The following is a 26963-nucleotide window of genomic DNA, read 5'->3' on the forward strand; positions in this document are numbered from 1 at the left end:
CTTTGATATTAATTTATATGTTGTATTCATGTACCTGTTATACTGATCCCGTTGTCGAGTCCTCTCGCCATCTACTGGTTGGTAGACCAATTTGTTTGAGTTTGACTGCATGACGTGGTTTCTTGTTCCTTGCTCACAAACTTAAGTGCTTTAAACTACATTCAGTAGGGTTTCTCTGCACTCTAGTTAGAAACATCAACCAGCAAACAATCACCAGCGAAGCTGAAGATGTTTTCCTAGTCGTCAGAGCTCTGCTGTGTACTTCAATATTTACAGGCTACGTTGACTCGTACATTTGCGCTTGAACAGAAGCCAGCAAATTCCTTAGTCATTCATGTTCTTGCTCCCTACAGAACCAAAGATTGAACGTGCAAATCAGTATTCAAAAGTACATTGTGATTTTTGTGTAAATAATAATAATAATAATAATAATAATAATAATAATAATAATAATAATAATAATACTTTATTTATAAACGGAATCACATCACATCATGGCAGAGAATTCCAGGCAACTGCTCCACTATATTTAAAGCTATTTTTTAAGAAGTTTGTCCTAGGAAGTGGTAGTGACAAATTTGAGTGACAACCATGAAGACCATAATCATAACTCCAGAGACATTTTTGAATAGGTTACACAAGTACTGATCTTATACATAGTTTTCACCTTCTGCCTGAAGCGTCTTATTTCGAGATCATCCCAGTGAAAGCTTTGGAGAATATCACTAGACCTAACTGTATAGTCAGAGCGGGTTATGATACGGCCAGCACGATTTTGGATTTTTCGTACACGGTCGCGCAACCCTTTCCGACAGGTATCCCACACTGGAGCACAGTAGTCCAAATGTGGGAGCACCATCGTTAAAAAGATATTCTCCAGAGTCTTCGATGGTACATAGTCGCGAATACGCCGCATTACCCCAAGTCCCTTACTAGCCTTTTTACAAGCATACTTTATGTGTTCATTCCATTTTAGACGTTCAATAATAACCCCTAAAGTTTTAGTAGATTGAACTCGTTTAAGGTGGCCATCGCCTATTTTGATAATCGGGTCTCGTGAGAGGCCTGCTAAGCGTTGCTTTGATGAAATAAACATATATTCCGATTTGACCACGTTTAAACTGAGACGGTTGGCTAGAAGCCATCTGCGCAAAGAGTCAAGATTTTCATTTATTAGAGTTTCAATCTTATTAACATCAACATCACTGCCTGTGATATTGGTGTCATCAGCATACATATTTGGGATGGAGTAAGTCAAGCACCCAGGTAGGTCGTTAATATAAAGTAGAAAAAGTAGCGGACCAATTATGGAACCCTGAGGGACTCCAAATTTAATACTCTCGGGGCTTGACAGCACTCCATTGGCAAAAGTTTGTTGCGTTCTATTAAAAAGATAGGACTTGGGCCACTGCAGCTTGATACCACGGATACCGTAAAAAGAAAGTGTCTGAAGGAGTATTTCATGACCCACAGTGTCGAAGGCCTTTTTGAGATCAATAAAGACTGCGAGATTTATTTCCCACAATCCATATAATTAAGCCAGTAAGTAGTGTTCTTGAGCAAATCAGTCAGATTTATATTAATTATGCGCTGAGAGTAGATAAGTCAAAACAACTCTTTGAAACCTTAGCAATTACGAAATAAATTCGCTGTCAATTTATTTTTACTGGGTTGCCTGAAGCAGTCCAGTCGTAATATGCCTTTGTTTGTTTTTTTGTCTTCTCCTTTACGCAATAAGTGCATTCTTGCGCAAGAGTACCCATATATGGATTTGAATGACGTGTTCATTAATGGCTCATAGATTGGCTAAGCAGCTGAGGATGTAAATCAGGGCTGTAGAAGCATATAATTGAGCAGTGAAAGAAGATTTCTAGAATCGTAATTCAAATTTTTAATACAGCTACAGTCAGAAATATTAGTATGGCCTTAAGGAAAATACAGCTTTCAGTTTTTAGTTAACAAGACGCTCTTGGAGCGTGCACTGGGGTGTCCAATGTGCTGGTACGCTGGAGCTTATTTAACGCCTAATCTTTATTATGTACCGCTATTTGCGAGGAGCGGGTACTTTAGAACATTTTAGGTGTAATTTTCTTTCAGAACTTGCGAGCACCTATTTTTTTCTCACATCAAATTATTCAATTTTTTTTACAACTTTTAAATGTGTCTTATTTTAATAATAATTTTAATTTTGGCGTTTGAGCTGACGAAATAATGATATTTATTTCAAGATACGTGGACAAATAAGCGACATAAATTCGTTTAGAAATATGTTTAAATTGTTAATTGTTTTTCGCTAACCGTTCTGATGTTCTCGATCTCTCCATTATTGATTATATTCTTCAAATATTGTCATATATGGGTACTCTTTCGAAAGAAATGTCCATTTCACAAGGAGACTATAAAAAGAAAGGCATTTTACAACTGGGCTGTAACAGGCAACCCAGTAAAAACCCAAAGGCATTTTACGACTAGGCTGTCGCAGGCAACCCAGTGAAACGTTTTGAATTTTCACCTTTTGAAAGGCCATGGATAGTTAATGTATAGCAAAAACATGCTCAACTTGTAAAACCTGTTTCCCCCTCCTATTAAAGGAATGCAGACTGATATCGCATACCTCGACTTAACTAAAGCATTTAGTGTTTCTCATAAAAGACTGGTCTCATTATGGTATCTCCAATTCTGTTCTAAGTTGGTTTGTTAGTTATCTCAAAGATCGTAGCCAGTGTTGCATAGTACATGGTTCTATTTCAAATAGTCTTCCCGTGCTATCTGGAGTGCCTCAGGGCAGTATATTGGGGCCAATACTCTTCCTTCTGTACGTAAATGATCTGCCCTCCATAGTCGACAACACATTGGCTCTTTTTGCTGATGACTCAAAGTGTTCAAAAGCAATTACCAACACTGAGGACTGTATCTCTTTACAAGATGATCTAGACAATCTGCTCTCTTGGAGACACGACTGGAATCTTCGCTTTAATCCTTCAAAATGTGAAGTGCTGACAGTAACTCGCAAAAAGAACCCTGTTGAATTTATCTATAGATTAGGCTCTGATAATTTAGCTAAGGTATCATCTCAACTAGACTTGGGTGTTACGGTTACTACTGACTTAAAATGGGATACACATATCAATAATACTATCGCAAAATGTTATCGTATGTTAGGATTTTTACGTAGGCATAGCCCAAGCAGTTTTGCTTCTAATACCAGAAGATCACTATATTTAGCATATGTAAAATCTCATTTAGATTATTCAAGTGAATTGTGGGCCCCTCAGTCAATTGGAAATATTTCTAAAGTAGAGTCCATACAGAGAAGAGCAACAAAATATATTTTAAATTTAAAGTATGATGACCCATTATCCTACAGAGATAGATTGCAAAAGTTACATTTATTGCCTATTTCTTATCATCATGAAGCCAAAGACATAATTTTCTACTTCAAATGTCGCTTAGGTCTTGTCAATATTCCTGTTCATCAATACTTTCCTAGTAAGGCTCCGCCGACTCGCATCACTCGTAACAGCTCTGCTCTAGACTTGCTAATTACTAAGTGCCGCACTAAACTTTTTCAAACTATCTACTTTAACCGATTACCTAAGCTTTGGAACAACTTCTCTGTTTCTTTACGTAACTGTAATTCACTTAAGAGTTTTAAATTACATCTTACTAACCACTACTTTAGTGCTCTTACTAACTTCTATGATGTAAATCGATTTAACACCTGGAAATCTATATGCCTTAAATACTGCTCTTCTCGTAACCTATTAACTTCTTATGCTTGCTGTTACTGAGTGATTTAATATTATTAATATTTTAAATTATCATTATTTAGATCACATTACTACTGCAGATATAAATCTATTATATTTATACATTATTATTACATATTATATTCCATATTGTACTTTTTATCATTTGATATTTTTTAGACACTTTGTTTGGAGCCCAGCTCTGTTGTGTTTTCCTCACCCAAACATTTTCTTTTCTTTTCCCAATTTTTTAGTATACTTTGTAATAGTTATTTTAGGGTGAAAGTTTATTAAATAAATAAATAAATAAATGCCCCAATTTTCCAGTGTTTTTGAATTTTTGAAAATCAGGAACCGTACATAGCTGGAATGGACTGGACTTTGGTTGGCTGGATCGTACGGAACGTAGATGTTTTTATACGCCAAATTTGCAGCTTTTACCCTATGATTTTTATTATATTATAAATATAAACTAGTGATTCTATTACGAAATTTTGCAACACCAAAAAATAAATAAATAAAAAGCAAAAAGCTTTTGTTTTAGCTCGTGGCACTGGTTGAAGTCACGTGAAGCCGGTCAGTGGCAAAGGTTTTTGAAAAGACTGTATACATTAAGTGTCTATAGGTGACTTTGTAGATCGCTACAGATTTTAACAACTAATTTTCTTCCATTAAGATGCTAATAAGATAAATTGGATGTTTTTTGGATGTGACTGGAATGGAATGCAAGTGATTGGGCTTTAGTAAATGACTGGTGCTTGAATCACAATTTTATTTTAATTTTCGACTTTTTGAAAGTCCATGGATAATTTTAATGTATAGCAAAAACATGCCCAACTTCTAAAACTTGTTTTTCTCTTCTAAATTTCCGAATTTTGAGTGTTTTTAATTTTGAAAAAATCCGGAACCGTACATAAATGGATGGACTGGAATTCGGTTGGCTGGATCGTACGGAACGTAGACGTTTTTATACGCCGAATTTGCAGCTTTTACCCTATGATTTTTATTGTATCATAAATAACTAGCGATTCTATTCCGACATTTTGAAAAAAATGCAGTGAGAGGCTCTTGGAGCGTGCACCAGGTTGCCCAATGTGCTGGTATGCTGGAGCTTATTTATCACCTAATCTTTGTTATGTACCGCTATTTGGGAGGAACTTTAGAGCATTTTAGGTATATATTTTTTAGAACTTCCCAATATACTACTGATGCGGTTTTGTAGACGGAGAAAACAACGTTGCGTTACTGACGTCACTAAGTTTTAAATATACTCTCCATCTTGAATTACACAAGAATCTTGATCTGAACTTGACCCACAGGTAGCCCAAGCTTGGTTTCTGTGGTGTCCTGCTATAAGGGAATGTATGGAGATTCATCAAAAATTTCAATAAAATCATTGAAACGTTAAATAAGGCCTCGAAATTTTACCCGATCATTGAGAAATAGCACTTCTTTTGAACTGCGTGGTTATTTTTTGAATTTAGCCCGTTTTAATATTTTTTCCCCCACCAGTAAGAAATAAGAGAAGGTTGGAAACTCGAGTCCCAAAAGCGAACCATCACGGGTCTTTGAAACCTCGTACGTCTTCGAATTTTCTTTCCAGCGCCAAATTTTAGTCATGACCCTTCTCTCACATCCCTATAGAACCGAGAAAGTCGCATTAGAGATTAATCTTCGCGTCCTTAAGCCATGAAATTTGCCTGTATTCACATACTACCTCGCTTGTTCTGACCCGTACTTGGAGCTCACTGTACACCAGTTCAACGGATTTCTTTCGGCAATCGACCCGAGGTCGAACCATTCAAACATATTTCTACGCGAATTTATGTCGCTTATTTGGCCATGTACACGGTTTTTGAAAGAAATATATGTACTTCGTCAGAAAAAAAAGGTTAACGAGTCTTTGTAAGGTCAAAGGTTATTGTGTAATTCAAGATAGAGAGTATATTTAAACTTAGTGATGTCAGTAACGCAACGTTGTTTTCTCGGTTTACATATCCGCATCAGTAGTGTTAGGAAACTCTGAAAAAAATATACCTAAAATTTTTCAAAGTATCACCTCCCCCCAAATAGCGGTACATAACAAAGATTAGGTGTTAAATAAGGTCCAGTATACCCGCACATTGGGCAACCCAGTGCACGCCCCAAGAGCGTCTTGTTTCATTCATAGTTGTTCGTTCGTGGTTCTCGTGTGCCCGTTTCAAGGCCATGTCGCTTGTCGTAATTTTTGCACCAGTCAATTGAAACCCCCTGGGATCTCTACTATCAAGGGCGTAGGCAGAAGAGCGGATTGGGTCATCCCCCCCTCCCCCCCTCGTGGCAACGAGACGGCGGCTTTTTACAAATGAAAACGTAAAACGTAATATCGGCTCTTTTCTTTCTTTTTCCTTTTTATTTTCGGAGGCCCAAAACAAAATGGCGGATTTTAGAATTCGAAATTAAATTGGAAAAAGATTTCTTTACTGCCTTATAAAGAAAAAAAGTAAGAACATATTTCTAAAGCATTTTATTCTGAAGAACGAACTAAAGAATTTTTTTTCCGGCATTAAGGTAAATTCTTCGGATTTACGTAGAAACTCACCGAACACAATAAAATCAGTGTTAGTACTCTTATCATACTATGTTGAATGAAGACAAACGCATGTTTTAGAATATTCGCTTATTTCACAGTCTAGGTAAATAGTGAGTGAATATAAAAGTCTGATCGGAGTAATTTGATACGCACAACGCAACGCTCTTGTAAGAAGGACGCGAGAGGAGAACAGGGAACCAAAGCATAAATAAGAGAGGGAAACTTTTTAATAACGCTCTTTCCGTTTCGTTTTTAGTGATCAAGGAAAGAGCACACGCGCGCAAGTTGATGACGCACGGGAGTAGGCGAAAATTAAACTGCATCCGGCTACTGAAAATAGCCCGACCGGGAATTTACATGGCGCCGCGTTATTAAGAAGTTTCTCTCACTTATGCGCTCTTGAAGAAACCTAATATCTCAAGAGTGCAACAAGGATTCAAAGGAGGGTATCAACGAGTTTGCCACGCGGCAGTTGGATTGGTTCTTGGAGTCATCTTTACACCATAAAAACGAGAAAGCTCTATAGTGAAACCCAGGAATTCTTGGGATTCTTTCGAAACCATAGGCTTGTAGAAAGCAGATGAGCCCGTAAATTTACCCACAACCGCCGAGTCGATTTCTGCCGCGTCATACTGTTTCAGTGTGCTTTGCTAATCAAGGGTGCCAATGAGCGAGAGAGGAATAGGCTGCGAGCAGTCCCTCTATTTCCGTTTGTCACTGTCCGTCTTCCTAGGCCAAGCAGCACGGACAGAGAGACGGACAGTGGCCAAGGGAAATAGAGGGACTGCTCGCAGTGTAAGAGAGGAATTGAATGAGAGGACTTGTGGAGAGCCGCACTATAGGAAGAGAACTTAGATTTTCGAGAGGATTATATTACAGCGTTAGGGGCAGATGGCCAGATTATCAATTGGCTATCATATCAGATCTTCTCCTCTTTACTTCTTTAAACGAGAATAACCAGCTGTTTTAAGAAAAAAAGTGAGGCAATCAGAATCGGAAAAAAATTGGGAAATAAAATATCGAATAAATAATCGGTGTGTTGAAGAGATTGTCGCATAAGTTCTAGAAAAATAAATCAGAATATTTTCCCCCATTAACACAAAGGTTCGGTTGTACGAATAAATCTTATCCAGTGGATTAGTCGATGCTGCTATCTAAAAAATTCATGTACTTGATATAAATTTATCATTGGGATAGCCTTATTCACCCCTCGTATAACCGAGCGCCGGGAATTTCTTAATTGTTGATGATGTAGAATATGGATGTTTAAATTATCATTCGAGTGTCTCTAATAGTTTTGAATCTTCATCGCACTTTCTCCACAGCAATCATCACCTGTAGTCTGACCTGTAGTGTTATAATATATTAGAAACGATAAACTCTGCTCATTTCCTAATAATTTCCTTTCCTGGGCTAATTTCTGTGTGTTTTTCTTGCTAATAGCTAGCTAATTATAATCCCACTACAAAAACCTCGTTTCCTTTGTCCGGCATTGTAAAACCGATAATCAATCGAAATTATTTACAAATAAACAATATGAATACATCGGTTTTGCACTGAAGCTTAAGTTACGAAGCCATTTTGTGACTTTGACTATTTATTCGGCAGAAATTCTCAAGGTTCAAATTAAGTGTGCCTCTGTTTTTTTATTTTTAGGACTCTTAACTCCTTATTAATGGGAGACGCATCGGTAGGCGCTGATAAACCTGAAAAGACTCAAAATAAATTACTAATCTAACAATCATATTTTTAGTTTGTTTCAGTTTTCAGAGATGTTCTTAGATACGACACGTGTCCTTTTGAATATTCAAATCAAAACGAGGATTTGCTGCATCTTAACAGCTGACCAAATGGATGACACAGCAAGTGACAAGAAGTCTTCTTCGTTGACCCGAAAAACAAAGGTATATTTAAAAAAAGATAATATAGGCCCAGTACCAAATTCTCCATAAAATTAAAGAAAAAATAAAGCAATTTTTTTAAAGGATGCCTCGTCAAAGCTGTCGAGGAGCTCAAATTATAATTCTATATAAACCTCGATAACGTAACAATTAAACGGAACACGACGGTGGTCGAGTCCGAAGCGGGCTAAGATTGCTTCCTTATTTTGATTGAAATGGGGTTTCAACTTGTTTTGTGAAAATCGAGTTTTAAACGCGAAGAAATATTAGTACGACTAGCAGGAGTAATTTTAAAACCAATATTTTAAAAGATGACTCGTAGAGAAGGAAATCACTATGGCAACGGGTTGGTTGATGCGGTATTTAGCGACTAAAGCTTGGACTTCTTTAAAAAACCTATCAGTCTCCGTCACGATCAAGTACCCAAACCGATTAAAATTTGTAGAGTCAGAATAAAAAATATATATCAAAAGTGCGAATAAATGAATAAATGAATGTATGGATTAAGACTATAAATTTCCAAATACAAGTAAGCAGCGCTATAAGATACCCTAGATCCGGCTGAATGTATGTCACAAAGCTCTTCTCAACATATCGAGTACTCAAAGAAAATCACGTCCTTCCTCAAAAGTCTCCGCTATCTACCAACTCGTGATGTGTTACTTTACAGTAAAAAACAAAAACAAAAAACGAAGAACAAAAGGAAGAATATAAGCAAGCCCACGTCAATTTTACTTAAGATAGAATCAATTATATTAAAATATTTATTGACTAAAATTAGCATCTCATCTTCGTCAAAGCAACTTTGCGGCTCCGAATAATACGCTAGTAATAATCCCTCGTGATTGGCGCATGTAAATTAATATTTTTCATCAGAGAGACACAGTAACGGTGTTTGTTTTACGCTTTGCGTAGATTAGTTTGTCACTCTTGGTCATTCATGCAGTTTACAAAGGCCATTGGTCAGCTGTCCAATCCTCCCTCTGTTTAACGTCGTCGATGTCATCATAGCACTTGCGCGGTTTTATATAACGTAAAATGACATTTGATCTTCCAAAAGCGCATACAGGAAAGGCTCTGAGTCATAACTCGCCTGCAAAGCCTTGCAACGACTGTTAAAATCATTACAGTCAAAACACAGTCGATAATATATGAGCCCACAATTACCAGCGATCGTAGTGGCTTTCACCAATGCAAGGCTTCACATCTACCAAGATCCATCAAGCTAGTAGGTACTCCAGATAATTCTAAATCTCTCGCCGATGGAAGCAAACTTACGCCGGCAAAGAACGATGTTGTATTTGGTAAAATTATAGCAAACATATATAAACTCTTCAAGATATTTACTATCATATAGTTAGGACGAGTCTAGGCCTGAAAGTGTTTGTTTTAATGATTTTTATTCGAATCAAAGATATCCACGGTTTATACAAGGATTATATTGTCGGCCGCCGGATCGACGTTGGCGTTACTACTTGGCTCTGTTCGATAGCGTGGATATATATATAATTTCCTTTGATAAGCTTTAGTTATTTTCACTCAGTCAGGATGAAGTTGAAGCTCCATCGTTCAAGGCAGGTCATCGTTGTAGCCTTGTTGACTTCGATTTTTTGGTTTATGTTGAATATTATTCTTTTATATACCTACCAAGGCAATATATTCTTATCTCTACGACAAGGAACTCAAAGTCGAGAGGAGGGACAAGCAAATGTTTTACCGGGGAATTTAAATGGCGTACGATTGCCACGTGGTCAGACGCATCAAAAACAGCATCAACAAGAACCAACTGTTTTGGAAAAAATTCCAAAAATTGAAGAATCACAGAACCAAGAAAACGAAGATAGTAATAAAGATAAGGATGAAGACGATAAAAACTGGCTTAAACAATACATAGGAAATGTTAAATCTCCAACAAGTTCAGAAGATAGTGATTTACATAATGCAGACCAGAAGATCAAGGTAATGAAGGAAGAAAACAAGGACTCCATTAAGCCAAAGGTTACAGTGAAGACAGAACAGGTTCAGCCTTCAAGAAAAGAATTTGATTTTGAAACGGAACCGGTTGCACGAGATCCGAACGGCCCAGGAGAAAATGGACAAGCTGTCAGCATCAAGGAGAACGAGAAGAAGGAAGAGACTGAAGGATATAACCAGCATGCTTTCAATGAGCTTGCGAGCAGGAAGATTTCCCTGCATCGATCTATCCCAGATACTAGAGAACCAGGGTAAGTAATTTTTTTCCGGTGCCTATAGATATTTTCTTAATACATTTAGTGTTTTCTCGAAATTAGAAAAAAATGTAAAAAATGCAAGCTTAATCTAAGATATTTTCAACATTTTATAGTATTTGATATTTTTTTGCTTAGGTTAATTGATGTCTTTGTCCGGTACTGTAGTTGTTTTGTTTCGTTTAAAGATTTTTTTTAAATGAAAATTGTCAGCATTTTTCCTGCCTTTTTGTTTTTCAGTCTTTCCAAAAAACTTTAGGACTAGAAGCCTCTTGTTATTCTGATAAAACAATTATAAGTATGAATGTCTCAGTAGTTTTCTTTAATTTATTTTTATTTTCTTTACGCACTTAAAAATGTTTTTTGTTTGCTCAAAATAAATATCCATTTGTAACCAATCAAGCCCAGTTTTTTGTTCTTGTTTGCGAAAAGAACGGACAGCGATTTTCCGTTTTGAAAAGCGGAATTGAATATCCACTTTGGGACTTCAATTTCGATAGTTTTGATATTATAACCAAGATACTATACCAGGAAATGTGGGCAGATGCTTTTCAAAATCTTAATGTGTTTCTACTAAGTGATCTCGTAAATGTTTATTAACCAAGATTGATGGAACACGTATAAATAACTTCCGACTACATGAAGAATGTTTGCAGGCGACAAATTGGCAGCCCAGTCGAACCGCCAACTCACAACATTTGACCAAGAGTTTCAAGGGTTTTTATAGCTAGGATGAACAACTGAAATGTTTTTGAGTGTTCCCCTGACTTTAGTAAGAATTCGAGAACGTTTCAGACTAATAGCTCGAGTATTTAGTATTGGTGCCGTTTCCTCTTTCTATAATGGTTCGCTAAATGTTTTAAAACGCAGCTGAAATAGCGTTGACAGAGAAAAGTGTTTCTATTATTACCTTGAAGTGCTTGCTTTCTGTAAGCAATGGATATTTTAGTAGAAGCCAAGAATGATCCCTCTCAGAATTTTTCTCTTCAATCACTTGTTTTCTTCTTTTCTGAGAACCTTTTTGATTTTCGCGCCATTTCCACTGAACCAAAGACGCGCGCGTCTTCATGTAGCAAAAAAAGGGCGCGAAAATGGATACCAATGGATGGACTAAAATGCTTTTGCTAGCTAGTGCTTGTATGTATGTCTTTTAGAATAACATTTGAAGTGGATACTTAAGAAAAATTTGGTCCAAGACGCCTAAACTCTACTGTTGACATAAATAAAAACTTTAATTTTTAATTTTTAATTGTCTATAGATTTTGTTTTTAATGTTCCATTTATTGATCCTATTTCCTCTGGTTATTTCTTGCTAATTGAATCTTGTGTCTTTCATTGTATTGTGAGATCGAATCATTACTGAATGTAGAACACCCCCAGTAGGGTTTCTCATCGTAAAATATATTTCAAAACAGCTAGGATCTCCAGATTCCTAAAGGGCAAACCAAATCTTTTCCAGCATATTGATAAAACAAACAGTCAGACGTTCCCACTAAAGAATTTTAGTGAAATTTAATGCCCTTGATTTAATACCAGTACTTTTAAGAAAAAGATGAATTTTTTTTGTTTAATGAATTAACTATCTTTTTAACGTAAATTTTCTTTTCATTTTGTAAAGCGCGTTTAATTTTTATAGCTCGCTAAATAAGAATTATAATATTATTGTCATTATAACTACTATTCGCAATGAAAATTTAAACCAAATAATTTAATTTTAATTTTTTGTTTCGCCCAGCCATTAATAAGAAAAAGAAAACGAAATTAAAGGAAAAAGATCATGATAGACAAGAATTCACCTATTGTGTGTTTTGGTTTATTTAAGTAAAAAATAAAATAAGACACATAAAAAAGGAGGGCAAAGAAAAACAGAAGTGTTTTGACGAAGGCCTAATAGTCAGAGCAGGGAGCGGTTGATCTAAATTTGCTGTGTAATATCTGTTACGTGACCTGAACCGACCTGAACCTATAATACTATGATATGTAGATTCAATTGCTTGCGCTGCTATTAGTGGATTTCAATTCTACATCTGTGAAAGGCATGATTTTAGTATTAAAAAGTGCGGATTAAGAGTTCATATATTTTCATTTTTCTCAAGTTTGCTTTCAGACAAAACTTCCGGGCCGACCTGTATCCGTTTTTAGCGAAAAACGTTTAGTATTGTGATCAAAAAAGTGCTGATATAAATAAGAATCTATTTTTTATTCCATTACTATAGGCTTTTTTGCTATTCGAGAAACAAGGCCTTTTTTGGCACACAATTTTAACGATGCTTTTCGCTTGGCCTCTGCTCATGGCCCTTCCCCCCTGATTTTCAAACACGACACCAAATACTAATGAATAAACCATACACTGCCTTATTATAATGGTTACGGTAACCTTTGATCGAGATGCCTAGATTGTATCACATACATCTAATTTGTTTTTAATTATACACGTATATCTCACCCAAAAAGCGCTTGCAATTTCAAAACTAGTGTTCAGCGTTTAAAACACATGCTTTTTGTCAAATATATCTATATCTATAGATTTATATAAATATAAAAAGACTAGTTCCATAGACTAGTTTAATAAAAGATTCAGCTTTTAAGCCCAAAGGAAAAGAAATCTCTAAAATGACTATGTCGATTAAAACACATTAACTAGAAAATGACTAAAACAGTTCCATATCATCGTCTGCGTTGATGATTTGGCGGCTTTTCCTGATGAATATCCAAAATTAAATGGTATTTATAAAGTGCATTTTAAAGTCTCACATTTTAATCACTCCATTAGATTTTTTCTCTTTTAATAATGATAAAACTTCGTGTATTGACGCCGCGAACCAGTTTGACATTAACCATGCAAGAGGAAAGCAATGCCACAGGAACCGTGGGTGGAGGGGGGAGCTATGGAGTCCCCCCTTGGCGAAACTCTTTTCCGATTTTATTATGACTGAGGAAAAAAATAAAAAACGACGGCCACACACACACAGAACATGAGTACTATGACGCGAGTCGTGTCCCAGAAGTAATCGAGTAAAATTATGCGACAATTCGAAAAGGAGCGATGAACGCATGCACGCACGTTTTTCGCCTTTAAATAGCTATTCTTTTACGTTACAGGTGTGCTGTTAAGAAGTACCCTAACGATTTACCCACTACGACTATAGTTATATGTTTCCATAACGAAGCATGGTCTACTCTGCTACGTACGGTTCACAGCGTGATTGACAGGAGCCCCGCCCATCTGCTTCGAGAAATTTTACTTATCGATGATTACAGTACTCATGGTGAGTTCTTAGACAGCCGATCCGTTGCGCGGGAATGTGGATTCTTATGCTCAGAACTAACAGTATGAGGGGCCGTTCGATATATACAATGAAATAAAAGCCACTAATTCGGTCACAGAATTCTAAATTACCTGGATATAAAAACTTTCAGTTTAGAATGAGCAAACTACCGTACACTCTTTAAGATGCCACAATTTGACGAAGACAGAAATCACAGAACAATAATCTTAAAGAGCGTAGCAACCTGCGTGCATTCTGGCTTGCATGCTACGTTAAGTGTCATAGAATTAAAAATATTCCATTTATATCCGTTTTCCTAACAGATTACTTGAAGTCTAAGCTACAAGCATACGTCTCTTCTCGCCTTCGCAAGGTTCGAATTATCCGAACAAATAAAAGAGAAGGCCTCATTCGTGCGCGACTCATCGGCGCACGCGCAGCAAAGGGAGACGTCATCACATTCCTGGACGCTCACTGTGAGACCAATGTGGGATGGCTAGAGCCGCTTCTGAGTCGTATTCACTCTGATCGAACTATCGTAGCCGTGCCTGTTATAGACATTATCAATGCAAAGAACTTTAGGTATTCTGGGACACCCTCTGGGGTCATTGGGGGCTTTAGTTGGGACATGCAGTTTTCTTGGCACTCGTTACCGTATAGCCGTCAAAAGGAGAGAAACGACAAAACGGACCCTATCAGGTAAAACCCCGTAGTCGATAGCTACCATGATAATATTATCCTGAATTATAAGATGTCCTGAAAATATTCAATCTTCATTAAGTTCCATCAGGCTCAACTACTAAAATGTATGTACTAAATCTAGAGAGAAATTGGAAAAAAAGAGAATCTTTTCAATTGTTTTGAAAGCGCTGACTGATCAGTTAACAAGACAGTAGATGATAACTTAGTCACCGTAATGTCTTAATAATTACGTGATATGGTGCACCTGCTGCTGTTTAGTTTTAATTATTGGGTAAAAAGCATATAAATTGTCACTAAATGCTAAATATAATTTGAAAATCTTTCACTTGAATTTTTCAAATTTTAGTTCTTATTTTATTTCAGAACACCGACCATGGCCGGAGGATTGTTTTCTATCGATCGAAAGTATTTTTTTGAGTCTGGTTCTTACGACGAGGGAATGGACGTCTGGGGAGGAGAGAACTTAGAAATGTCGTTTAGGGTGAGTTTGAAAACACTGCGCAACCTATCAGCCCGGCACCTTGTGCATTAGTAATAGCTTTGAAATTCTGCGGCGGTTTTTGATATAGAGGATATTTGGACAGTAAGATAAAAGAAAAGAATTAAGAAAACGAACTAAAGCGAAAAAAAATAAGTTGAAAACGATCTCTTCGCATGTGTTTATCTTTCGCTGATCAAGCAACATCTGAAAGAACAGATAGAATGGTTATGTTAAACTGGAATGGATAAAGAAAGCAAGGAAGGACGGGATAAAAAAAAGAAATAATTGAAGGAAAATGTTTTGTTGGAAATGACCGACGGTCAGATCAACTGCCACTTGACTGACTGACTGAATGACTAACTGACTGAATGACCGACCGACCGACCGACCGACCCATCGACAGACCGACTGACCGACCGACTGACTGACTCTCTGACCGACTCTCTGACTGGCTCTCTGACTGACTGACTGATCGACTGACCGACCGACCGACCGAACGCAAACATGTCATGCCTCGTATGATTTGATTTATTCATGCCCAGATAGAATCATATCTAAATTTTCTTTGACACGCTTTTTAGATTTGGCAATGTGGCGGTAAGCTAGAGATCCTGCCATGTTCGCGAGTTGGCCACGTGTTTCGTACTCGCTTCCCGTACAGCTTCCCAGGGGGGTACACCGAGGTCAGCGTGAACCTTGCACGCGTTGTAAGAGTATGGATGGATGACTATAAGACATTCGTGTACATGAAGAGACCAGATTTGAAAACTCTTCAGTATGGAGATATCAAGTCCAGATTAGATCTCCGTAAAAGACTTAAATGCAAGGGCTTCAAGTGGTACTTGGATAACATCTATCCCGAACAGACACTGCCTGGAGGAGATGCGAAGGTTTATGGCGAGGTCAGTGATTCATAAATGAATTTCTAGACTTCCACAAATGGATTGTGCTTTTCGAGAGATAATAGTTATGTATTCTAGATTATTTATTAGTTAAAGTAGATAGAGAAAAGAAAAAAAGGTTGGAAAAATGAGAGAATAAAGAGAGAATTTTCTTATTCTCTCTTCAGTCCCTTTCTTCCCTATTTTCATTTTTTCTCATTCCAGAAGACTTTCAGCCTGTGAATATGCCTAAGTTACTTAATCAAATGTTGGACGATGGCCACATGACCAGTGAAAATTATGAATATTAATCTTTCCGCCACCATGTAGGAGGCAAGCGCAAGTCAATCTCACACTTAAATCACTAGTGCTAAAAAGGGAAAAACCTCCTAACTGTTATATTTTAAATTATTTTTAGTTTGTCACATTTCTAAAGTAGCCCGCGACCACTATTGTCATGCCTGTTACCTAATATGGTGACAATAGTCACGTGATTCTAGTTTACTTTGCGACGTTAAAAAGGGGCGTAGTGCATTGACCTTAACATGCCGCACGATATAAATGAATTGCCTATAGAGGTTAACGTTCAAAGATTATACTTATTCATTTGTCTCACGAATATGGCAGTTAGGTGGACCGGTGCCACAGTCGTGAGTAAAATAAATAAGTATAATCTTTGAGTTATATCCACGGTGAATAATCCTTTTCATTTTATTGAGGTTAACGTTCTTGAGTAGTGGATTGTGTAACAATAGAATATCATTGAGAAATTCGTTTTTTTCTAGTCATCCAACATGGCTGCCATCACGTGATTAGACTGCGAGATAAGTCCCTCCATTTCCGTGGTCACCGTCCGTCTGTCTGTCCGTGTCGATTGGTCGAGGAAGATTGGTCGTCCCTCCCTCCCCAGCCCCCTCCCTCAGGGACTTTTGACTTGTAACCAATCTCCCTCGACCAATCTACACGGACAGACAGATGGACGGTGACCAAGGGAAATAGAGGGACTTATTAGCTCGCATTCTACCACCGTGATCATGAATAATCTCTGGTACGGCCCTTAGCAACAAGGCTAAGAATAAGCGGCCCCTTTTCTTAGTGAAGAATGCGTGAATGAATGCCAAAAATCTAGAAAAGCCTTCCTCGTAAAACTTTATCAATCACTTCTTCTATTTTCTTTGATATAAATTTATATTTTGTGTTCATGTACCTGTTAATACTGATCCCGCTGTCGAGTCCTCTCGCCATCTACTGGTTGGTAGACCAATTTGTTTGAGCTTGACTGCATGACGTGGTTTCTTGTTCCTTGCTCACAAACTCAAGCGCTTTAAACCACATTCAGTATGGTTTCTCTGCACTCTAGCTAGAAACTTCAACCAGCAAACAATCATCGGCGAAGCTGAAGATATTTTCCTAGTCGTCAGAGCTCTTAGTTTTCTGCTGTATACTTCAGTATTTACAGGCCACGTTGACATTTACACTTGAGCAGAAGCTAGCAAGTTCCTTAATCATTCATGTTCTTGTTCCCTAGAGAACCAAAGATTGAACGTGCGAATTAGTATTCAAAAGTACATGTCTTTCGTGTGTGTGGTTTGCGCATCTTCATTTTACATCATAATATATTTTTCCTTCGCTATCTTGGGGTTTATAGAAATGTTCCCAAACAGCGCAATAATACATGGACGCTCAACTCAGTGCTAAGCCGTCGGACGGGCTACCTGTGTAAGGATTTTGTGAACAAGCTCACAACCGGTCCTCCCTTTCCATGAATTACACAGGCTACCCATCTATCTGACAAAAAGTATAAACTAAGAGCATTGTTTTAAAATTTAAACCAATGGGTTCGTCTAGTGATGACGGAGAAGACTAATGTCCGATTAAACACTAATAAATAAATATGTTGAACGATAATTTTGTCTGTTAAGTGATAAACTAAATAAAAGGATCCAACAAATAAAGACTGACCATGGGTATGTATGGTTCTAAGGGTCGTGGGTTTTTTTAATTTATTAGGAATACACTGTATTCGAAAATAACAGAAGTAATAAACTAAAACTGAAACCTGGATACGAATGCCTGCAAAAATATTTTTGACATAGTTTGTGATTATAAAAATTATATTTCAATAAAGAATTAACGATTTTAAACTAGTAAATATTGTCTTAAACATTGATTTAAATTCTTTCAGCTTAACATTTTAATGTGGCTTTATATAACTGTTATAAATCTCGCCGCGTTCTAATTGGTTGGGAGCGCGTGCTTTATGAGAGCACATACAACGCGAGCGCACTTTCTTCTGCGTCATATTCCCGCCTATATGAAATAAAGGTTATTCTAATTTGTAGTTTATAAAAGAAATAGAAAACTTACTTGCTGTGCTGTTTACGTTATAAATTACTTAGGGATTGGCAGAACATTCGAGAAGTGCTGAGAAGTACACTCCCTACGCGTCGTTCTTCTCCTTACAAGTTTTTGTGTTCTTTCAATCCCTGCGTGCTTTAGAACTACACACAGCACAGCAAGCAAGTTTTCTATTTCTTCAATACTTCTCGTTTCTGGTTTTGCGACCTGCACATTGGCGTTACCGCTGTGCAGTCTTTGTTTACGTGCGCGCGTTATGCGTTACGTTCGTAACTGTGGTGGCACGGCAAGAATTAGTGCATATTTCTCGTATGTTTGAATTATATAAACTATATTATAACGTTGATTTTGTTAACAAAAAGTAGCATTCTCCGTCCGAATCGTATATCTACCGTCGCGGTAAAGTAGGCTTTGGCGTTTCAATAACAGAGCCATCAAAGCACTTTGATTGACGTGCACTAACAACTACCTAGCCGCGACGAATCCGATTCCCGAGCGTACCAGTCGAACTCAACAGCATGCGCGGAAAAGTCGTTCGCGAGGAAGTAGGTTTTGGAAGACGTCAATCAAAGTGTTTCAAGATATTCCATAAGCACGTGACTTCGAAAAAAGTTATTTTCCGACAATGTCATGGAAGCACTTTGCCGGTCCACCAAAATTGCGATTACTCGCATGCCGTCGAGATCGACTGTAATAATAACGTGCTTTGGAGTTTCTCTCTCAATCACAGACTTAACGTGTATACTAATTGATCTAAGAGCTAGTCTTCAGCGTGACACGTGGTGCTGTGTGTACATTTCCAAGCATTGTAAGTAAAATACCTTTTTCTTCTGATAGATCGCTAATCCATCGAACAGAATGTGCATAGATACGATGGGTAGAGGAATGGGTGGTGCACTTGGTTACTCGCTTTGTCATGGAATGGGAGGAAATCAGGTGAGACAAAATATTGTATAGCGCATGCGCAGTCAATCCAATCTCTTATCTTTGGTTTATTTAGAAATAATCTAGTGTTAAGGCAAAGTGTTCCCATAAATATTGTAGAAAACCGTTTTGAAAAATTTGTAAATAAACGAACATACACACAAAAAAGAAGCAATCAAACATTATAGACAATAACACACGAGATCCCACATGTAGTGCCTGGTTAATTACGAGTCATTTTGTAGAACACTAATCAGTATCTTCGCGCAGTGGCATTACCGTAGCCAGTGAGGTCTATCCGAGGCGCGGTTATTGCTGATTGAAAACTTTTCCCAATATCCCGCAAGACGACTTGAAATACAGTCGGCTTTGCAATTTTTGGAGGCCTGAATAAGGCCACATATTTAAATAAGAAAATTAAATAGTTTTAAAGATTTTCTTTATTAAACTTCTTCTTGTCAATAAGCCGGATCTCAACTTTCCCCCGTGCGATCCATAACCCTAGCATTTTCAAATTTACCCAGTATTATTCACTAGCTGAATTGCGGGCCTACTTTGTGTACTGTCAATAAAGGAATAAGACGTGGACGCGGTTGATTCAACAAACATGGCGGCTATGATGTTTCCGCACCCCGGAAAACTTTAAGCTGATCACATGGGACGATACGCTACGATGATTTTTCGCGATACGAATCGTCGATTTTTAATACATGTTACACGAGTCAACTTTTCGCGCAACGTTCGTTCGAAAATCAACATGTTACGCGATTTTTAAGAAACAGCATGCGCTTCCATGCTACAGGAAGACCAATGAACAAATTCATGTCTGCCGTGCTCACTTGGTTACACGGGACGATTTTTAGCGATTTCAAAGCCGCCATGTTGTTTGTTGACATCGCCTCGCTTCTATGAGAGTATTGAACTGCAATTTGGGTATGCGTTGCGCGAAAATACGTTGGTGAAGCTGTTACACGAATCAACTGGCATAAAATTCGCCATTCAGCGTTGAGAGTTTTTGAAGCTGAATCAAAAACTTGCAACGCGTTGCCCAATCCAAAAATCGTTGTAGATGGCATGTTACACGGCATCAATTTTTCGCGAAACGGCGTATCGCGAAAAATCGTCCTTGCGAATCGTCCCGTGTGACATCAGCTTTATCAAAATTTGTATACGTATTTGAAATTTTAAATATTCATTCAGCAAATGCAGCGAACTGGAAAACCCACGCGCTAACTAACTGCGCATAATTAATAACGCTAATCCATCCCACACGTAGTGCTTGGTTAAATATATACAGGTCACTTTGTAGAACACTCAACGTTATCTTTGCGCAGTGGCATTACCGTAGCCAGTGAGGTCTATCCGAGGCGCGGTTATTGCTGATTGAAAACTTTTCCCAATATCCCGCAAGACGACTTGAAATACAGTCGGCTTTGCAATTTTTGGAGGCCTGAATAAGGCCATATATTTTAAACAAGAAAAATTAAATACTATTCAGTCTTTTCTATTTTTAACTTCTTCTTGTCAAAAAGCATTTCAACTTTCCCCCATGCGATTCTAACCTTAGCATTTTCAAATTTACCCAGCATTATTCATTATCTAAATTGCGGGCCTACTTTGTGTACTGTCAATAAAAGAATAAGACGTGGACGCAGTTGATTCAACCAACATGGCGACTATGATGTTTCCGCACCCGGGAAAACTTTATCAAAATTTGTATACGCATTCCGATAAATTAAATATTCATTCAGCAAATGCAGCGAACTGGAAAACCCATGCGCAAATCAACTGCGCAGAATTAGTAACAACGCTAATCCATCCCACACGTGGTGCTGTGTTGCTTACAAAGACCTGACCTTGTGAAAATAATATTGTCATCTTTGCGCAGTGGCATTACCGTAGCCAGTGAGGTCTATCCGAGGCGCGGTTATTGCTGATTGAAAACTTTTCCCAATATCCCGCAAGACGACTTGAAATATAGTCGGCTTTGCAATTTTTGGAGGCCTGAATAAGGCTTCATATTTTAAACAAGAAAAATTAAATACTATTCAGGTTTTTCTTTATTAAACTTCTTCTTGTCAATAAGTATTTCAACTTTCCCCCATGCGATTCTAACCTTAGGATTTTCAAATTTACCCAGTATTATTCATTAGCTAAATAGTCCCTTTTCTCGTTCCGTAAATACCGCTATGTTTTAAGACTTAAGACTCATCTATGCAGGCTTAGCCTCGCTTAAGAATAAATCATTTGCAAATGTCAATTTTAATGTAAAGAATGTGCAGCTTGAACAATATCAATGTTTTGAAATCCCACAGACTTTTAATGGTGTCTGAGAATAGCTGACTTATAAACGAGGCTAAGCCTGTGCAAATGAGTCTGTGGTCTTCGAAAACAGCGGTAGGCATTGAATTTTTAACTGGTGTATTGCGGGCCTACTTTGTGTACTGTCAATAAAAGAATAAGACGTGGACGCAGTTGATTCAACAAACATGGCGGCTATGATGTTTCCGCACCCGGGAAAACTTTATCAAAATTTGTATACGCATTCCGATAATTTAAATATTCATTCAGCAAATGCAGCGAACTGGAAAACCCATGCGCAAATCAACTGCGCAGAATTAGTAATAACGCTAATCCATCCCACACGTAGTGCTGTGTTGCTTACAAAGACCTGACCTTGTGAAAAAAATATCGTCATCTTTGCGCAGTGGCATTACCGTAGCCAGTGAGGTCTATCCGAGGCGCGGTTATTGCTGATTGAAAACTTTTCCCAATATCCCGCAAGACGACTTGAAATACAGTCGGCTTTGCAATTTTTGGAGGCCTAAATAAGGCCACATATTTAAAAAAATAAAATAACTAACAATGGGGAGTATCTATTTACCATTTTCTTGTGAGTGAGTATCCAGATTTTTGCGTTCTTCACTTGATGGTTTTTATGGCTCCCAGCCTATTCCAAATAAATAAAATGCGTGCGTTAAACTTAAAAGAAGAAAAGAAAACATCGCTAACGGTGACCGGTATAGACCCCTTGCAGCTTTTTGGAATGCAGCTCAATCTGGGGGACAAAAAAATAGGTTTCAATTCTCAGGAGATTGGAATTCTTTCGTTTTGTTCTTCAGATCGAGCAGCTTTGACGTCACATGCAAGGGGTCTTTTATTTAAAAACTTTTTGTTGAAGTTTTCGTTTCTTTTTTTTTCTTTTTTCAGTTGTTTTTCCTGACTGCCAGTGGTCAGTTACAATCAAGTGATGAAGCAAACCCTGTTTGCGTAGAAGCGATGGGTGAAGAAATCCTGTTGATGGGATGCGATACGAACTCTGAATCTGCGCAGTGGACAACCATGGTACGTAATGTTATTCGATAGAAATAGGAAATGTTTTAGTATTCTTTTCTTGCGCGCGAATGACTAGGAGCTGTTTTAGCGTTGTTGCGATGATTGGAAGGATTTTCGCGCAACTTATTCAGAGTATGCAATAATTTTGATTTCAAAGATCAATTTCTCTACTTTTTATTATTTTTTTCCGACTTCCATTTCTCTACCCGAAACAGCTGAAATAACCTTACTACTTCATGTAAGACTACATGAAATGGCACTATTCCGTAATAAAGTTTTAAGGTTAGGGTTTTTTGGGCTTTGGGTTAGGGTTTGGGCTAGTGTTTCAGGACGGAGTGGTTCAAAACGAAGATACTACTATTTTTATGTTCTTATTTTTAGGGTAAGAGTATATACCACAAAGCAAGGAAAAAGTGTCTGGAATCTAATGCAAAAACGGGAACTTTTACACTTAAGACGTGTTTTGGTTCAGCAGCCCAAGAGTGGGTGTTCTCTAACAAGCACAGATGAATCAAGCAGTAAAGAGAATCCCATGAGGCATATTCTTAATGAAATTCAATCTTGTCAACAAAGCAATAGAATTTAGAATTGCAATTCATCTGTTTGTCCTCCAAATTTCTGGGGTTTTAATCAGCTGATAAAAGTCTTTAAATCTCATTATCTGCTTCAAATGGTGGTCAAACACTGACCACAATGTGCTGTCAACCAGAAGGAATTCTTGTGAATCAACTGATCAACATTCTGCATGAGACAAGAATGATCATGTGACATCAAGTGAATCAAAGGCTGCCCTAGCAGAAGTATGACTATGTTTTATATATATTGCATACTTCTATGCATGGACTTTCGTACATTAAACTGACATATTTTGGTGTGAAGCTGGCTGGTTTTACCAAATAAGGCATGTAAAAGCTCATTTGGCAGCGCAAAGCCTGTACATAGAACCTGGTGGTGTAATGTTGTGTATAGAAAAGTAAATAAGATGAAGCTTAGTCATTATAGAAATGGTCCTTATAGGGTGTAACATTTTTCAGCGTTTTTAATGTAAAAATCCTTTCTCTCAGAACTTAGCTCTTTGACAAGAGTATTCAAACAACAGGGTTATAAAAATTTTCTTCAGAATAAATATTATAGTAATTTTTATTTTATTCCAAAAAAAAATAAATTGGGAATCTAAGTATAGATTTTGATTATGAATTTATCTTGGTGTAAGGGGTTTTAAGTTTTAAAAGTCCTATATTCTATTTGACATAATCTTAATATTTTCTTTTTCATGGGAGCATGTGATATCCTACACATACAGGTAGATACCATGTTGGTTGACTTAAACAAAGGATTTTTTAATTTGCTACATCAACCAATTTGGCCATCACAATTTTTGTTCCTTTATTCTCACAGAAAGGAAAGATATCACCTTCAGCTACTGTCTTGTCCTTTCCCTGTTACTCTATTAAGTACCTTTGTCATTCTATTTTATTGACTTCAGATTTTTGTAAACCATTAATCCAGCCTGCATAGAAGAAAAAAGTTAAGGGATCTTGGCTCATTTTAAATATGTTGTTAAAAGATGACATATCATAAATAATGATAACAATAATAATAAAGTCTTTAGCGAAATGATACAGTACATATAACATTGTGAAAACTAAGAGAATAGAAAGTGGAAATATGAAGATTCAAAACACTAAAGATCTATGATAGTACACCTGGAGCAGTACAAATAATATTAACTATTATTAAAAATGTATTTATAAATGTATTCTTGATTGTTGATACTTACAAATGCATCGATTGCAGCATACATGTTGCTCCTTTGACAGAGGTGTTACTTCCCAATTACTGCAGCGAATGTTATGGTCTTTGTTTAGCTGCTGCTTAAACTGAGTGATATCAATGAAGCCATTGTCAACTCATTATATCAATTAGTAAATAATATGAACCCAGATGTTTTGTTTGTAGTGGGTGTTGAATAATGGATAACAACATACTCTTGATGTACCAAAATAATTGTGCTTCTCCATTGGCTATCAAGAGTTTATGGCCAGTCTTGTGATGATCAGCAACTTCTCAACACCATCATATGACTGGGAAATTGCATCTGATGTATGCATGAGAACAAATGACTGACTGACTGACTGACTGACTGACTGACTGACTGACTGACTGACTGACTAACTGACCGACTGACTGACTGACTGACTGACTGACTGACTGACTGACTGACTGACTGACTGACTGACTGACTGACTGACTAACTGACTAACTGACTTACTGACTAACTGACGACTGACTGACTGACTGACTGACTGATACTATTGGTTGGCTGATAGCTTCAAGTGTATTTGCATTAATTAAGTCCAATACATACCAGATTCATAACAAGGCCTGTTAGGCTCCAGTTTTCATTTGAATTAAGTTGCTGATTTGCTAGCACTGATAGATCAACAAGACCTCTTGGATTGACATCAAATTCTTTTGACAGCTTTCCAATGTCACTAAGAAAATAATGAAGTGTAAAACACCATGCCATGTCAGAGTAATCCTAGAAGTAGTTCATAAATACAGTACCTAAACTAAAATATAAATAAATTACTACTGACATCGTGTTTTTACATGCACCGTACATACCTTATAATTCCAACTCCTGTCTTTAATATTTTGTCATTTTCCAAAAGCAACTTCAAAGCACTTGGAAAACCTACCATAATAGATTTGAATGATTATCAATCAGTAGTTGAAACAAAGTTTTCTGTTTTTTGAAAACAGATTCAATTTCAAAATTACTTTGAATAGGAAGCTCTCACAAGCGGCTTATACAGACAGGGGATGCCACACCTCTCTGCTCAACAGATGGTTAGTATTAGGTGAGGAACTAAGGGTGGTCACTGCCAGGAATTGTTTTACATCCTCAATGGTTCTTTTAGGTTCCTCTGATATTGGTTAGCAATGATGAAGTGTGGAGAGATGGGACTCATCCGAGCCACCTTAGAACCTAACCATTGTAGATGTAATTACAAAGGCAGCACTTTCTCCTCAGTTATTTAAAACCCTGAGTGTTGGTGCAGCCGGGACTCAAACCGCAACCTCCCCCACAACAAACCGATACTCTTACCAACTGAGCTAGCCGGGTAGTGTTTACACCTAATATCATTTGACCCTTGCACTTTAATATAAAGACATATAACAAATAAGTTAGAACCTACCAGACATTCTTGATAGATGAAACAAATAACAAGTATCTTCTGATGCACATAACTGAATGAGGGCAGTCTTCCTGGAACCACCACACTTTATGAATGAAACTCTCCATTCCATATCGAAACCCATCACTGTCTCTTCTTGAGCACTACATTATAAAATACACCAACATAATTATATTTTATATTATTTTATAACTATTAATCACTAGGGTGATTAGTGTTCTTACAACAGATTTACTCTACGCACCCATACTGGTCCAAATATATTCAATATTGCTTGATACAATGCTGAGCAGATCAGCCCAATTAGATATATATTCAATATTCTATACAGAGGGAGGCACACACTGTTACCCATGGGTATAAAGCAGTCAATGAATATTTACTTTATGTATCTCTCATAATTGTTGGGCTGTGGGTAGGCACTGGTATTTTGACATAATCTACATGTAAGCCCAAGGGTAAAAAAATCTGGGAACCTTCTCAGTGCTCAATTAGTTATACAAACCTTGTAATAAGGCTGTCACAAATGAAATTGCATTCATCTTTATGCAAGCAATAGATTATTCTGCCATTGTATTTAAGCAGTGGTAATTTGGCATCATTGAATCCTTCATAAAAACTAGAAGGTAATGTTCTGCCCGGTTTGTCCTATAACCAAAAAGATCACAATTTAAGGCTAAAAAGATCACAATTCAAGGCTAAAAATAAGGAATGCCTCTTAGGCTGGACCTCTTGCCTGGTCACATGTCAATCAGTCTGATGTAGCTGGTCATCATGCCTGGCCATTGAGTAAGCCATATTATTTTAGTCCTGTAATTATTTTTATGGGTCCCTTGCGTAGATATTAAGAGCTCTAACTGGATAATCTGTTCGCATTACTGCTCTTTCATAAACATGCAAACTCACAAGCTGTGAGCAGCAAGCTGAAATTTGGTTTTTCGCTGCTGTCAATCAAAACTACTAGAAGTCGGTACATGTACATTTCATATTTTTGCATGTTTATCCAACCCAACATATCACAACATTATTTGCATACCATTGAAAGACTAGCATAATCAACACTAAGGGTTTGAACTATATCTACAAGAGAACAGAATAAGCTTATTAGTTATTCTCGGGGGAAACAAAAGAAGAAAGGAAATGTTGCAAGCGCATTTTGAAATTGTTTTACCGGACTGACTGGAACGCTTCAACCATTCTGGAAGCTTGCGTTTCTTGGCCTCAACATCTGACATTTTAATGTCCTGTGATTTTTTGGTCTTTAACGAATCATTTCGCAACAGAACGGCACAGAAAACATTCATAAATTCATTGAAATAATGCCTTAAAAGAGAACTAACATGTCGGAATTTCGCCAAA

At 37.3% G+C, this 26963-nt stretch overlaps 2 protein-coding genes, 1 long non-coding RNA gene and 4 other non-coding genes across 8 annotated transcripts; 5 read left to right on the forward strand and 2 right to left on the reverse strand.

Moving 5' to 3' along the window:
* Positions 1–38: 38 nt before the first annotated feature.
* On the reverse strand, positions 39–22008 carry LOC116296638 (uncharacterized). Its single transcript, XR_004197147.2, has 3 exons — positions 21950–22008; positions 16991–17307; positions 39–347 (listed from the first exon to the last, which is right to left on the reverse strand). It is a non-coding gene; the product is annotated as an uncharacterized LOC116296638 (long non-coding RNA).
* On the forward strand, positions 9143–24160 carry LOC116296636 (polypeptide N-acetylgalactosaminyltransferase 1). 2 transcript variants are annotated; one of them, XM_031704688.2, is made up of 9 exons: positions 9143–9450; positions 9901–10447; positions 13553–13719; positions 14043–14418; positions 14785–14902; positions 15484–15804; positions 18979–19077; positions 22276–22410; positions 22783–24160. In XM_031704688.2, exons 1-9 carry the CDS (start codon positions 9414–9416, stop codon positions 22909–22911), a joined length of 1929 nt encoding a protein of 642 aa, XP_031560548.1. In that variant the 5' UTR covers positions 9143–9413; the 3' UTR covers positions 22912–24160. The 2 variants fall into 2 exon arrangements, with proteins under 2 accessions (XP_031560548.1, XP_031560547.1); XM_031704687.2 differs by having other exon boundaries at positions 9143–10447.
* Positions 19324–19461, forward strand: LOC148906865 (U4 spliceosomal RNA). The gene has a single exon (XR_016121205.1). It is a non-coding gene; the product is annotated as a U4 spliceosomal RNA (small nuclear RNA).
* LOC148906866 (U4 spliceosomal RNA) lies at positions 20388–20525 on the forward strand. Its single transcript, XR_016121204.1, has one exon. It is a non-coding gene; the product is annotated as a U4 spliceosomal RNA (small nuclear RNA).
* Positions 20942–21079, forward strand: LOC148906867 (U4 spliceosomal RNA). Its single transcript, XR_016121203.1, has one exon. It is a non-coding gene; the product is annotated as a U4 spliceosomal RNA (small nuclear RNA).
* Positions 21762–21899, forward strand: LOC116296646 (U4 spliceosomal RNA). The gene has a single exon (XR_004197148.2). It is a non-coding gene; the product is annotated as a U4 spliceosomal RNA (small nuclear RNA).
* Positions 23790–26945, reverse strand: LOC116296637 (bifunctional 3'-5' exonuclease/ATP-dependent helicase WRN-like). Its single transcript, XM_031704689.2, has 8 exons — positions 26776–26945; positions 26641–26684; positions 26110–26252; positions 25605–25747; positions 25030–25099; positions 24770–24896; positions 24182–24281; positions 23790–23911 (listed from the first exon to the last, which is right to left on the reverse strand). Exons 1-8 carry the CDS (start codon positions 26906–26908, stop codon positions 23865–23867), a joined length of 807 nt encoding a protein of 268 aa, XP_031560549.2. The 5' UTR covers positions 26909–26945; the 3' UTR covers positions 23790–23864.
* Between the last annotated feature and the right edge of the window lie 18 nt (positions 26946–26963).

This window comes from Actinia tenebrosa, unplaced genomic scaffold, assembly GCF_029948245.1.
Source record: "Actinia tenebrosa isolate PJP-AT-01 unplaced genomic scaffold, QUT_ActTen_1.0 PGA_scaffold4__44_contigs__length_22323623, whole genome shotgun sequence".
NCBI classification, from domain to species: Eukaryota; Metazoa; Cnidaria; class Anthozoa; order Actiniaria; family Actiniidae; genus Actinia; species Actinia tenebrosa.

Coding starts and splice junctions, on each gene's coding strand:
- LOC116296636 (XM_031704687.2), top strand. CDS start 9,771: ATGAAGTTGAAGCTCCATCGTTCAAGGCAGGTCATCGTTGTAGCCTTG. Junction 10,448..13,552: donor CCAGATACTAGAGAACCAGG/GTAAGTAATTTT, acceptor TTTACGTTACAG/GTGTGCTGTTAAGAAGTACC. Junction 22,411..22,782: donor CTGCGCAGTGGACAACCATG/GTACGTAATGTT, acceptor TCTTATTTTTAG/GGTAAGAGTATATACCACAA.
- LOC116296637 (XM_031704689.2), bottom strand. CDS start 26,908: ATGAATGTTTTCTGTGCCGTTCTGTTGCGAAATGATTCGTTAAAGACC. Junction 25,100..25,604: donor TCATCTATCAAGAATGTCTG/GTAGGTTCTAAC, acceptor CTATTATGGTAG/GTTTTCCAAGTGCTTTGAAG. Junction 24,897..25,029: donor ACAGGAGTTGGAATTATAAG/GTATGTACGGTG, acceptor TTATTTTCTTAG/TGACATTGGAAAGCTGTCAA.